Source organism: Carassius auratus, chromosome 23, assembly GCF_003368295.1.
Source record: "Carassius auratus strain Wakin chromosome 23, ASM336829v1, whole genome shotgun sequence".
NCBI lineage: Eukaryota > Metazoa > Chordata > Actinopteri > Cypriniformes > Cyprinidae > Carassius > Carassius auratus.
The window spans coordinates 16853190-16866953 of NC_039265.1; the positions used below are offsets into that span (position 1 = coordinate 16853190).

Consider the following 13764-nt stretch of genomic DNA (forward strand, 5'->3'; position numbering starts at 1 on the left):
AACATTTTATATTAAATTATACAAAAAATTAAAATGTTAAACTGACCTTTGTTCATGAATTTCGGTATCCCCATTAAACCTTTTTTTTTTTTTCTTGAAAAGATTTAATAAAAATGAAGTGACAACATTTGAGTTGATGGTTCAGTATTTAAAAGTTTGTTAGCTTTTTGTTTTCATCTAATGAAAATGACTGGATGCCATAACTTTGATATCAGGATGAACAGGTGATTTGATTTGAAATGCTCCACCTTGTCCAAACATATTCATTTTGCACAATGCAACTTATTAAAACTTTTAAGACATTTACTATCGTACAGAACATTTCAATTCTTGCAAAAATTGACCAAATGGAAAATGCAGCCTTATCCAGGTTTTACCGAATGGCCCATTTGTAAACAGCTGCATTTAATGGTTAATAGAATAAGTCACCGCATCATTTCCTGTGACCTGTCATTCGCTTGACCTAAAGTTACCTTGGTGTCATGACAGATGGATCTGCTCTTTCCAACAACCGCAAATGCTCCAAAAATAAATCTGTCAAATGGCTTGAAGACCATTGCTTTTCCCTGAACACAGCTAAGAGCCGGAGAGCTGAGAAATATAGTTCCCTAAACAGCAGCGATTGACGAAGCCACACGGGAACACTGATTGATAGCTTTAAACTGAAAAGAAATCTTAAAACACGTTCATTTAATAAGTTGCCAGAATAGTATAATAAATCAAAATGCCTAAAGAACCCAGCCGCTGACATTAAAAATAGGATAGTCTTCCATGAATGAAACAGAACTGCGTTATTCATTACCGCAAATGATACACTGAAAGTCAATCCCTTACTATGAATCTGAATATGGCAGTAAACAACAGACACTCCTCAAAGACCCCGAATGTTTCCTCAAAGCCATCTGAGCTGTATGATATGCAGCGAGTGGAAAACAAAGATAAAACGTTGAGTTTTCAGGAATCAAATCTGGAGTCGTCCAGACAGGACTGCCGTTTCTGGACAAGCAGGTGTAAGATCATGTTAGCTAACGTCTGGAGATCTTGGCAGTAGACTGAAGATCTCCTTCACATCGGTGAGCCTGTCTAACAGATGGCCATAAAAAGAACATCCCTTCACTGCATTCTTCTCTTCCTGACTTCTTTAGGAGTGCCACATGTGCTCGGGGGCTTGTGAAGGGAGCAACATAAATTGGAGTTGTCAGCCATAAACATCAGGGCCCTTCGCAAGCATCATGCTCAATACGTCCTTATCCAGAGTGACTCAGCATAAACAACATGTACTAGTATTTTGAGCTGGACTCTCGCACTATTGGTTGCTGTTCCTGTTGGAGCTGTTTAGGGGTTAGCATGTACTGATCTGTTTATGTACATCAAGTCAATAAACACTATTAAATTATATATAAATGATAAAATATATATAAACGTGTGTGTGTGTGTGTGTGTCTGTGTGTGTGTGCTCTTGTTTTTGTGACATACTAGGACACAACTCTGTGTAATGACATGGGAATGACACGGGTATTACAAGGAGAGGGTGACTTATGAGGACATAACCAATGTCCCCATTTTTCAAAACGCTGATAAATCATACAGAATGAGGTTTTTTTTAAGAAAGTAAAAATGCACAAAGTTTCCTGTGAGGTTTAGGGTTAGGGGTAGGGTTGGTGAAGGCCGATAGAATATACAGTTTGTACAGTATAAAAACCATTACGCCTATGGGAAGACCCCACTTCTCACAAAAACAAATGTGTGTGTGTGTGTGTGCTGTCAAACAAGTATTCATGATTAATTGTATTCAAAATGAAAGTTTGTTAACATAATGGGCCCTATAATACACCCGGCGCAATGCGACACAACTAGCAGCGCAAGTGTGTTTGCTAGTTTATAAGCAAATGCATTTGCGCTCATTGTTGCGCCCATGAGCGTGCTGGTCTACAAAAAGAGGTGCGTTCTGGCGCATTGCTATTTTAAGGAGCTGAAAATAGGCTGCGCCATAGACCAGCTCAAACCTGGTCTAAAGTCTAGCACAATGTTTTTTCTTAGTTATTTTAAGAGCGTACACTCTGCTTATTAAAAACAGGGATGCACAGCAGCACAAAAACATGCCAAATATAAAAAATTAAAGGATTGCAATGCATAAGATTTTTTTGTAGGCTAAATAAATAAATATATATATATATATATGCCTACATGTCATAATATGATAGTCATCTCATGTATAAAAATTAGGCTATCTATTTGCTCGCACAAAAGCAGTTTCATCTCGGAGACGCGTTCTGTCTTTGTGATTGCCAAATTCCCCCGTGTAAATAGCAAATACTTTTATCAGTATCACTATATGCAAGGTTTATCTGTAAAATAATTAAAATATATACTAGAGCTACTTTATGACATCTTAAGCTAGTAAAGGCTTACTTTTACTCTGTTATAGAGAGGAACATGTGCTTCATTACATTCTTTCTTTAGGAAGTGAGTGGTTTTAATGTAGGATTTGGAATTATAAGGCACAATTTCTCTTTCGACCTCTTGCATAGTATTTTAAATTGGTACGACTATAACTAGACATCACTGGCATGAGACCATCAATCTAATTCTAAGGCAATGGTGTATAAACTGAATGCATGAATGACGCATTGTAAGCACAACTATTGAATTCAATTATTCTGTGGAGTTCAAACTAGAAATAAAAACTTTGCGCTAATGCCGTGCATAAATATGTTTTTGCATTCACATGAAATCAATGTATCTAGAAGCATCTGCATTCGCATCCTAAGCTATTAAATAAACATACATACAAACACAAAAAAAGTTCTTATTTCCAATTTATTTGTAAATGCATTTGATGTATATCAAGAAAAATATATAATATTTATATATATATATATATATATATATATATATATATATATATATATATATATATTGAATTGTTATTATGTACATTGGTTTACATTTTACAGGGGATATTTATACAATCAAAGACGTGAGATACGTCAGTAGAAGAATATCCGGTACTCTCTGATCCAACAACATTTTGTACAAAGTCTGTACATACAGTATACATACATTCAATGTTGGCCATAAGCACCAATTTCACCAAAAAATTCATGTATAGACGGCAAGGAATGCAACGCTAACACTACGCAAACTCCGCCTGGGTGTCTATGTTACTCGTGACATACTTTTTAATAAGTTTGAGATGAGTAGGGCTTTAAAAGAACCAATTGTGCATGGTTACCTCTTTCAGCGAGCAACGATAACGTAATCGAAGAGATACTGATCCTCCATGGCACAGGTTCGTATGTTAAAAAGCCACAAACAACAGCAAAACATCCCAATACTATATGCAGACGAATGTGTTTCCTTCATTCCTACAGGACTCTTCTGGTCTGCAAGAGGTCTGAGTGATTTTGGTTTCTTCCAGCTCTGCAATATCTGATCCGAGATTTCCTGACCACAACAGTTGCTAAATATTATAAGCAGAGCAGCAAATCGATACCACAATCATTTTCATGCATTCCTCTGAAGCACGTGTCAACACGTAAAGCAAGTAAGAGAGCCAGAAGAGATAAGTTCCCGTCATCACACTGTATGTGTGTATATTCGTGGACGCATCTATAGGTGCCTGTTGGTGCAGTACAAAGAGCAACGGGTTGATTCATCACCTGAGGCACTCAGGGTAACTTTGTAGCTGTTTTCATGTGGGCTTTTGTTTTGGTAAAAACGGACTGCATAGAACAGATTGCATTGTCAATGTTGTTATGAAGCTCTCATCACAATCCAATCGACATTTGTTAAATATTAGCGTTAACTATCAGCACCCCACTGGGTATTACACGCATTCTTTAGTGAACACATGGTCAGCGTGCCCTATCAGTAGTCAAGCTGTGTCCATGACTACAGTTCCCATGAAGAATGTCCTCTTTCAACTCCAGATGCGTCCCAGACTACACTTCCCAAGCTGGAGGATTTGACCTGCAAGCGCCCCCTTATGCGGGAGCTCGCAGTTGAGACCGGTTGGCACCTTGCAATTCCAGTTTCATTTTGTCATTCAAGCTCGTCTCGCAGAGACATTTTGGCAGATAGTCCCAGCTCAAAAGGACTGTTTGAGGCAAGTTAGAAAGGTTTGATAGTCTGTATTGACCTGGCTTAGCTATCAACTTACTGACTCGGATCATCGGATTTCTCAGATATGAAATGTTTCTAACCACAAATTCCTTGGCCCCAGCTGCAAACATGTAGATTAGAGAAAGGCCCAGAAGGTATCTTGTTTTAATTTTTTTCAGATGAAAGCAACCAATGACAAAAACGAAGACTGAAATGAAAAATGTTTGTATTATCAACTAAAACATCAGGAAAAAATTCAATACTGATCAGAAGGCCCATTCACATCCGTCAAATGTGCGTGTTTTGATTTCCGTCAATTTGCTCTATAGTCTGTCTGGAGGCGTTTCACAGTTTGCTAGCATACAACCGAAAGTCAAGAGAAAAAGCCTCTGTGTTTGCCAATAGCTTATAATGGCATAGTCCTACCAATGATCAGTAGTTCAAATGAACCCAAAGGTTTTTTTGGTTTAGAGGAGCTAAACACGTGAAGTGACTTTATCATGATTTTGAACAAGGAATGTTGATGACTGGCAGATACATCAACAATTCATACCTCAAGGTACAACAAACAATGCTTTGAATGGTAAATTTTGCAAACAAATCTGTTCTCAAAACATAGAAAACAATCATGAACGCTACAAAAATACAATCTACGAAGTTTACGACATCCGTGAGGCCGACGAGTCAAGTAACAGTTTCAGAACAAACTCTTTTTCAGTTCATCCAAGCCTCATGTAATAAATTATCACAGTACCACAAATGAATCTGTCTTTCTCTCTTTCATTCCTTCGGTCTATCTATCTCTATCTCTCTCCATGGTGGGGGGTTGTGTGGGGTCAGTGTGCAGTGCGTGCTGTCCTGCTGCTTCGTGGAAAGCGATGGACTTTGATGTGTTTGGACAGGTGATCGCTCCGGGCAAATTTCTTTTCACAGACGAGGCACTGGTAGGGCTTAACTCCAGAATGAGACCGGCGATGCCGTGACAGCTCGTCCGACCGGGAAAATCTGCAAGGAAAATCCAGAGATAAAGCCAAATATTAATGGTTGTGCACTGATCCAGTTCTTTTTTTTTTTACTGTAAATCTGCTTTGAAACAATACTCATTGAAGAAAGTGCACTACTTGACGTTTTGTTTTCATTGGTATTTTTTTTATGACCATGTCTAAAAAAGGCAAAGGGCCTAAATGCTTCAGTTACAATTGTTTTGAAGTCAACATGGTCCTTATTTACTCTTTACGTTCTTGTGTTGCTCTTTGTAATCATTCATCTAAGTCTGAACCGCCTTTGAAACAACTATCCTTTACTTTTCAACACTTTTTTCTTTTTTCTTTTCACTTTTACTTTTCTTAGCCCAGCGTTTCTTGATCCTACAAACATCCCTTCACGTTTTCTCTATTCGAATATCTTCTTTCATGAAGAAATGCGTCAGATTATAAAAGAAAAAGGCCAAAAACAACATTTACCATTGACTTAATCCACACAGAGCCTAAATTAGTCAATTACTGGATCAAGATAATGGAAATATATAATAGTAAGAAAAACAGATCATAAATCAAAGCCTATTTGGACAAGACAGCTCATTACTCATATTAATAATCCCTACTGCACAATTTATTGTTCCCTTATATTTGTCAATGTGAAATCGGACAAAAGGTGAAAACGGTGCTGGAGTTACTGAGTAACAAAATGAAAAGCACTGAATCGGTGACAGTGAAATCTCTTTCACAAGCTTTGAGGCAAAAAACTCTGACACAGAGTGCATGCAACGTCAAATAAAACTGTCAGACAATTGCTCGGTGTCTTCACTACTGCGCAGCAAATGGTTTGAGCTTGGAGCAGATCTAATGAGCAACTATATTTAACCCGCCGCTTAACCCAGTGCTCAAATTCCAAACGAAGATTTGCACCAGATTCATGACTGTTAATGTTTTCTGAAAGCAAGACTCAGAAGAGGGAAAACAGCTTCTTTTTAGAAAATATGGAAGCATTTTCCTTAACTCAATATTCAGTTCTCTCTTACTCAAGTCATGCCATACACCCTGCGCAGAAAGTAATACGTAGAGACTCCAGGGAAATTAGTTGTATTACATCTCTGGTGTACATCTCTGTTGTATTACAACAGCTGTCAACTTTACACCTTTATACTACCAACTGACATTTTACTCAATAATAAGGTCTGAAGATATTATTCACTTCTGTGTGAAATGAGAAAACCAGGAAAACCAACTCTTGCTCAACCCCATGCCACGGTTTCATATGAAGCCATAGGCAAGGTAGTATCTGTTTCTAATGTCTCGGGAACATGTGTAGAGTATTTGCAAGGCTATAAAAACCAGTCTCTCTCTCGTGCTTGGCTTTTATTCCACTTTTACAACAAGCTTAGACAGGAACTATACAGTTGTAGCTATGCTAACAGTAATGTGCTAACTTTGTGCTGAATCCAAAAATAAACTCCCTGCAGCAACAGCGTGACTAACAAAACTAACAAGTAGATTCTCATTTTATAATCAAAAGAGAAGACAAATAAGACAGGTTGCATATGCTAACTCTAATGCTGATTAAATCATAATGCTTTTTTGACTGACAGAGTATCTCACATTTTGAAATACCACATGTATGGTATGCGAACAAGTCTTTGAAGTATGTTGGGACGGGATGGTGGTGGACTAATTGTTGCCCTGTGGCATAGGATGGGATGGGGTGCCCCTCCTTGTTCGGCAACAGAGCTTGCAAACAGAGCTGTTCCAGCACGCTCTACAGCACATGGTATTAACTTCTATTCAAATGACCAAATTTTTGTATTGTGGTAGAAGAGCTATTCCTTTGAAACCAACTATAAGTACGCTCTCAACTTGATTCCACCTTGCAAATCTGTATTTTCCATTCCAAAACAAAGTTACGCTAAAGCACTTTGGCTCGCTCTAGCACACTCACATGTTGATACTGCAAACTGTATTAGTTCAAAAAAAGCTTTTCATGCAGGTGTTGTCCTCTATTAACCTTTGTGTGCAAGCTGCATAAAACAAAGTATGTACTTCCTGGTTTGTTTCCAGCTGCACAGGGGAATAGCAAAGCACAGGACGTGTGTGCAAAGATGTTATCATCTAGCCGTCTAGTCAAGTACCACATTTAAAGCTATTGTGTGTTCTTTTAGGTCTAAGAAATTTTCATTCTAAGTGTGAGTATGGTTTTGTGTCTTTGTTTCACTAGGACAATTTTATTTGCGGAGTACCATAGGAATGCTAAAAATGCTGGCAAAGCATTGCTGCAGCCAGGCTTGAGGCAGCCAATGGGGCATTCTTCTGTTTCTTTCTTCTCTACATCCACTTCCTGACAGTGTCCTGGAGACCTCAGTCAGACTCACGGACTGCTTAAGGCCAGTCACTGCCAACTGCTATCCAGAAGCAAGGCTAACCAAGGTCACTGATAACAACAGTTTCTCTAAAACAATAAGTCTTATAAAACTTGACTAGAAGCTCTCTTAATGCATCTAACTTGCCAATCCAATTTTATTTATTTATTTATTTATACAATAATTATGTAATCTTGGAGACAAGTTAGTGGATCATTGACAAAAAAGAGCGAGGCTCTGAGAGAGGAAGCTGGGAATAAGGGATACTACTGTGATCAAGTGCTTGAAGAATGTAGTTTCTCAAACTTGGTAACTCAAGCAATCTTACCAAGAACCTAGCTCTTCACTTTGAGCTTTTTCTGTACTGTAAATCCTGACCTCACTACAACTACTGGTGCACTTTAAACAGTATCCAGGCCTTGTTTAGAGAGACTGAAGCTGGACATAGACTAAGAGTAAACAAATGAAGCAGTGAATAGGGCAAAGTCTGCCTCTTCAAAGAGTTTGTCTAATCTCCAAACAGCAGAGATACCACAAAACAAGAACCAAAATCTAAGGACAAGTTATGAATGAAATTTTACAACTGCAAGACAAAGTCGTTATCAAGCAAGTGTTGGGGAGTAACTACCTAATAGTGGCAAGGCTACTAACTAGATTACATTTATCAATAGTGTGACCAGCTATTCAAAACAGCACCGTTTTTTTACAGTAACAATCAAAGTTTCCAATAAGTTGTACAGAATGACCATTTGCATGTTATTTGCATTGTATTTCACCTTTTGCAACCTTACAACATAAGCGAGTTGAGGTAATAATCAAGCGTGTTCTAATTAACTTCTCTAATCAAATGTTTTAGAACTTTTTTTTTTTTTACATTGGACAGTCTGATTAGTTCTTGTGAACCGGTTCATGTAATTCAAAGGTGTCCAATCCTGCTCCTGAATGGCCACCATCATGCAGAGTTTACCTCAAATCTTGTTCTTGGCAACTGACATGGTATGAAATGCCTCAAAAACAAGGAAAAGTAGTGATAAGCTAACAGATCTTTAGATTTGGATAGTCCACATACTAGAGCTTTACCTAGACTCTGTTTGAAGTCCATTCATGGATGGTCAACAAAGATAATGATGTTCCACACTGTTTTCGCAATAACTACAAATTACTGGAGTTAAAGCCCTTCGTACACATCTAGACCTTGACATCTAACCTCTGCTTGAGTGGAAAAAACAACTGTACAGAAAAAAACACTCACCTCCAGCCACAGCCAGGCCAAGTGCAGGCAAATGGTTTCTCACCAGTGTGTCTCCTCAGGTGCGCCTTTAGATGGCTACTTTTGGTGTACATCTTGGCACAGCCAGGGAAAGTACACTTGTGCATTTTAATAAGATCAGCCACCGAGCTCTTCTGGAATTTGTGACCCCCAACTACAAGCCCTGTTCCCTGGCCATCAACTGTTCCGTTCTCCCCTAGACCTAAGGGCTTAGCGGCAATGGGAACTGGGGCAATTCGGACAAATTTGTTGGAAGAGCTGTTAAGGCTTGCCGGGGGGATCACCTGAGGAACCAGGGCGAAGGTTTGACCCTGGATGTTGACGAGGAGCTGGGTTATTTTGATGTCTGAGGCAGGTTGTGCTGTTGGTGTCGAGGGGGCAGTTTTAGGGCTCAGTTCCTGTTTCACTTGAATGGGCTGGAGCTGTAATATCACAGGCATGCTTGGACTCTCCACCATCACTACCTTCTCAGAAGAGTCCTCCTTTTTCAATGTGTTCTGAGGATTTGTAAAGGCCTCTTCTGCAGATTGTGCACTTTTGGGATCAGAGTTGCTGTCAGCTATGTCACTTGAGACAGGCACTGTTTGGTCTAAGCTTTGAGCCCAAGGTTCTGATGTAGGTCCTTGGATGCTCTCACAGGTCACTAGACCCTCTCCAGCTTCCTCTTTTAAGGCTACCACTTCCATGTTCTCCTCCAGGAACTCCTCAATCTCTTCCAGAGTGGGCTGAAACAGTTGCCCTTCATGCTCCTCCAAATCTCCAGGGAAAACAGGGAACTCAAAGCACTCTTCTTTGGTGGTGCGGTCCCGTCGTGACTCCCAGGCCAGACCCATGGGAAGAACAGGAGGGACCATGGGAGACATGGAGGTGCAGGATGGCGAGTTTTGGCTCACAGTTAGGGACTGAGAGTGAAGGAAGTCAAGGAGGCCATCTTGACTGTCTCCACTTGAGTTACTCCCACAACTAGAACCCAAGACCTGAGACTCAGGGCTGGAACAGGAACATGGGCTAGATGAGTCACTCAGGTTATCCTCCGAGAATGGTGATGGAAGCATATGGTACACCCCCTCGTCTGTCACCATATCCGATGGGTTGTGGGCTGGCAGCAAACAAGTGTAAGTAAAGAAAGTCTCTTCATCAAGCAGCAAGTGATCCACCATTCCTGGCTACTGCCTGTCCAAAGTGCAGTGACCACTTGTACAGTTCGCTGCTATGAATGATTCAGGTTTTCAGTCTATAAAAAAACTACAAACAAATTCAGGATTAGCAAAATTGTTACAATTCATAGATGCATTGCATAACATTCAAAGTGATTTACAGTACAACAGTTTTAATGGCCTTCCAACTAAAGCAATCTTGAGAACAGACTTTTGATGAAGATCTCAGTCAGTAAAACAATTTGTAAAAGGCTTTGGTCCTACTGAATTCATAGCAGTCAAGCTTTTGAAAAGGGACTAACATACCTACAGTAGATAGCTTGACTTCATTCAGCATGTCTTATATACATGGTAATCAGACTACAATTAGCCTTGGCAGTTTAAACACACACACACAACGAAAGACAGAGGCAAGTGCAATTTGCATTTAATCGTTTAAATATTCAATGACTTTGCAAAAACCAGCAGAGTATTGCTATGCTTGTAAACAAACTTGATGCTAGGCTGAATTATGATTCAATGACTCTTTTCCACTCCACAAGAACATTTAAAACCCAAGAAGAACCTAGAGGCTAAGCTATCATCAACTCCTGCCTTGTGGATGTGTGAAACACTGGAAACAATTTACTGTAATAGCTGTATACGTCAACTCTAAAATAAGATGTGAACATTTTACTCCCTCACTACAAGTCTTGCTATAAGCTAAACCATTTAGACAAGATAGCATTGTCTGCACACAGCGGGTCTCAGTTTATTGTGTTCGATTAGAAACAGATGATAATTCGAAACCAAAACTCTAGCCAAAGGAGCGCATAAAATGGCATTGTTATGTGTGAGACAGCTCACCATTTAATCAATAAATTATGTTCAATAGTGTTTTCTCCTTTTTTGGTATGTGTTGTACTTGATACATAAAAAATATGTTTGGTTTTCTCTCTTAGGTGTTTTTCTTGATAACATGAAGGACTTACTGTAGTGCTGCTATCTGCATATCAGACATTCAAGAAGGCAACATTGTTCATTTCTGGGAATTTGACCACCAAAGCCTAACTTCAATACTGCAGCTAGTAATTTCATTATAGCATTCCTTGGACCATGCACTGAAGAGAAAAAAAAGGATTCTGCAGCTACAGCATTGTAATAACCACTCCAACAGATATTTTACACACATAATCATATAAGAAGTAGAATAAGTATACAGGGGGACTGGGGTTAGTTGTCACACTTCTGACGCCACTGAATACTTTTGTACAGACACAAACCTTAGCATTGGCTACAGATACAGCTCATTAAACACGTGACATGTTGAGCCAGTAATGTGTCATGCTGTCACACTAAATGGAGAAGACAAATGTGAATGTAAATGGTAGTGAACAACTTTGTTACTAAGTGACAACTAGACCCAATCTCTTTTTTCTCTTAGTAAAAAAAATAAAAGTATATTACAACCTTAAAACCTACAGTAGAGTTCTAAGTCTATAGAACTGTCTTTAGGTTTCCTCACGGTCGGTTTAAGTATTTATTTAATCAATACTGGAAACTTTGATTGGTGTTTAATCGCGGCGGTGATTCTAGCGCCCCCTGTCTGCTGCAGAATGACCGAGAATAACCCTGACATCTACAGGCAGTGTCAACACCCACATGTGTTCACTGCAAACTCAGGAGACATTGTTTTCACCCTTAGACACCTTAAAATCATTTTAAATCTCCCTTTAATTACTTATTATTACACTTCCTCTCTGTGGCCCCATATAGCTTGTCCTAATAACTTTCTGCCATCTGTAATAAAGTTTTCAAAATACATTTTCTTCAGTCGTTTTTAAAAGTGGTCGATGAATGCAATGACCAAAACTCGAGGCAGTTTTTACCTAAATTATCATTTGTTTATTTTTAAGAATCTTACAAAATATTAATTACTAAAAATGTGTTCTATTATCATTGCAATAAATTATTATTTTGAAAAATGTAATATATTTTGTTTACCCAGCCCTGTTTACCCACTAAAGCTCTTGATCTCCCTGTTCCTTATATAGTTCAACTGTAGAAATGGAGAGTTAATCCTGGCTATTCTGCATTTTAGTTATTATTATTGTTATTCTACATTACGCGCCTCACGTTTCGACGCAGCACAGAGTTGCACGCAGTTTCCGCGCATGCCACGCGACTACTCGACGCGCAAATGAATACATAAAAACAAGCAAACTTACCTTTCTAAATCACTCGCATTATTCCTTGGTGTTTAAAGTACGAGTACGATCCGTTTCTCTTTGCTGAAGAATGATTCATTAGCCGTTAAATGTGCCCTTGAGACATGAAGCGTCTCGTGGCAGATCATGCTCTCGTCTCTGTAGTATTAAGCTGCTTTAAGAGTAGATTTGGGGAAGACTGCTGAAGGCTCGTCTGCTCCACACGCTGGGATTGGTGGAGCCGTCGATGGAGGCAGGACTCTTGCCTTTTGTCGTCAATGAACAGCTTTTACTGAAGTACACAGTTGCTTCTGTCAACTGAGGGATCTTTAACTCTTGCAGCGGTGCTTTAATAGCAGCGAGTCTGGCAAAAGAAAGTTGATAAACTGCAGAAACTGAGCTCAAAGTGCAAAAGCTGTCATTAAAGTGAAGATCATTAAGGAAGTGGGTATTTTATTTCACATTTTAATAACAGCACTATAATACAATAAACTCATCTCAAATGGTGTTGCGAGATTAAACTGAAAAGATTACTGCTGGCAATTTAATATGGGATTAAAGTACTGACCTCATAAAGACCAATGGCTTACCACACATTTAAATGTGATAACATGTTAATGACTGCTCTATGCATGCTTTTCTATTGATGAATAGACTAGTTCCCAAAAAATATGTATGCACCTTTGCTTAGCTGAAGCCTATGGGAGGGAAGACTTTGAGCAAGCCTTTGTTTTTCTTTTCTTTTTTTCTTTTTTCTTTTTTGCAACCTTTCCAGGGTGTGTCCCAAAGATCATGGCAGAACAAAACAAGACTTTCACATTTATGTCAAACAAGTCCATTCAGTACAATATGTCATCTGAACAGATTTTGGGAAATTTAGCATTACATCACTTGCTCAGGAATGGAGCGTCTGCAGTGAATGGGTGCCATCAGAATGAGACTCCAAACATCTGATTAAAATACATAATATCTACAAGTAATCCAGTCCATCAATTAACACCCTGCGAAGAGAAAAACTGCCTGTTTGTAAGAAACAGATATATCAAGAGATTTTAAGTGTGCCTCATATCTTATCTGGAAGCAACAGTTTTAATAATTTTTTCAAGTTAAAATAATGGATTTGTTTCTCACAAACATGCAGGTTTTTGATTTTATGACATGTTAATTGATAGTACATTGAGGATTACTTGGGAAATATTGTGTAGTTTTTAATCAGTGTTTGGACTCTCATTTTGACGGCACCCATTCACTGCAGAGGATTCATTGGTGAGCAAGTGAAGTAATGCTATATTTCTACAAATGTGTTCTGATGAAGAACCAAACAGCCACATTATAGTAACAGATATATCGACATATCGTTAAGGACCGTCTTGAAAGCAGTTTACACACGAGGTGTTGTTGTTTTCCACTGGTGCTTGTATGAAGTCACACTGTGTATTTTTAGTCGTTCTCAGCTCTCTCACTTCTTCATTGCTTACTGATAATGTGTCTCGAAGCTCTACAGTGAGCAGTTTGATACTTGTACTGGGGTGAAGAGGGCACAGTTACGATGCCAGTGGGTGATTAAGTAATGACAGAGGGCAAACACAGACCTGTCAGCTGAAGAGAGTTCATCTGTGTGTGCATGGCTGACACTGTGACCGCAAAATATTTCTGATCTTGAAAGAAATTTTTTAGTCAGAGCTATTTCTAAGA

At 38.9% G+C, this 13764-nt stretch overlaps 1 protein-coding gene across 3 annotated transcripts; it reads right to left on the bottom strand.

Moving 5' to 3' along the window:
* Window positions 1-4256: 4256 nt before the first annotated feature.
* On the bottom strand, window positions 4257-12334 carry LOC113041547 (Krueppel-like factor 15). 3 transcript variants are annotated; one of them, XM_026200146.1, is made up of 4 exons: window positions 12091-12334; window positions 10855-10983; window positions 8709-9971; window positions 4941-5109 (listed from the first exon to the last, which is right to left on the bottom strand). In XM_026200146.1, the coding sequence occupies exons 3-4, from the start codon at window positions 9884-9886 to the stop codon at window positions 4941-4943; spliced, it is 1347 nt and encodes a 448-aa protein (XP_026055931.1). In that variant the 5' UTR covers window positions 9887-9971; window positions 10855-10983; window positions 12091-12334. The 3 variants fall into 3 exon arrangements, with proteins under 3 accessions (XP_026055932.1, XP_026055931.1, XP_026055930.1); XM_026200145.1 differs by lacking the exon at window positions 10855-10983 and having other exon boundaries at window positions 12091-12333; XM_026200147.1 differs by lacking the exons at window positions 10855-10983; window positions 12091-12334 and having other exon boundaries at window positions 4257-5109; window positions 8709-9886.
* Window positions 12335-13764: the final 1430 nt, after the last annotated feature.

Coding starts and splice junctions, on each gene's coding strand:
- LOC113041547 (XM_026200147.1), bottom strand. CDS start 9,886: ATGGTGGATCACTTGCTGCTTGATGAAGAGACTTTCTTTACTTACACT. Junction 5,110..8,708: donor TGGCCTGGCTGTGGCTGGAG/GTGAGTGTTTTT, acceptor TTTTCCTTGCAG/ATTTTCCCGGTCGGACGAGC.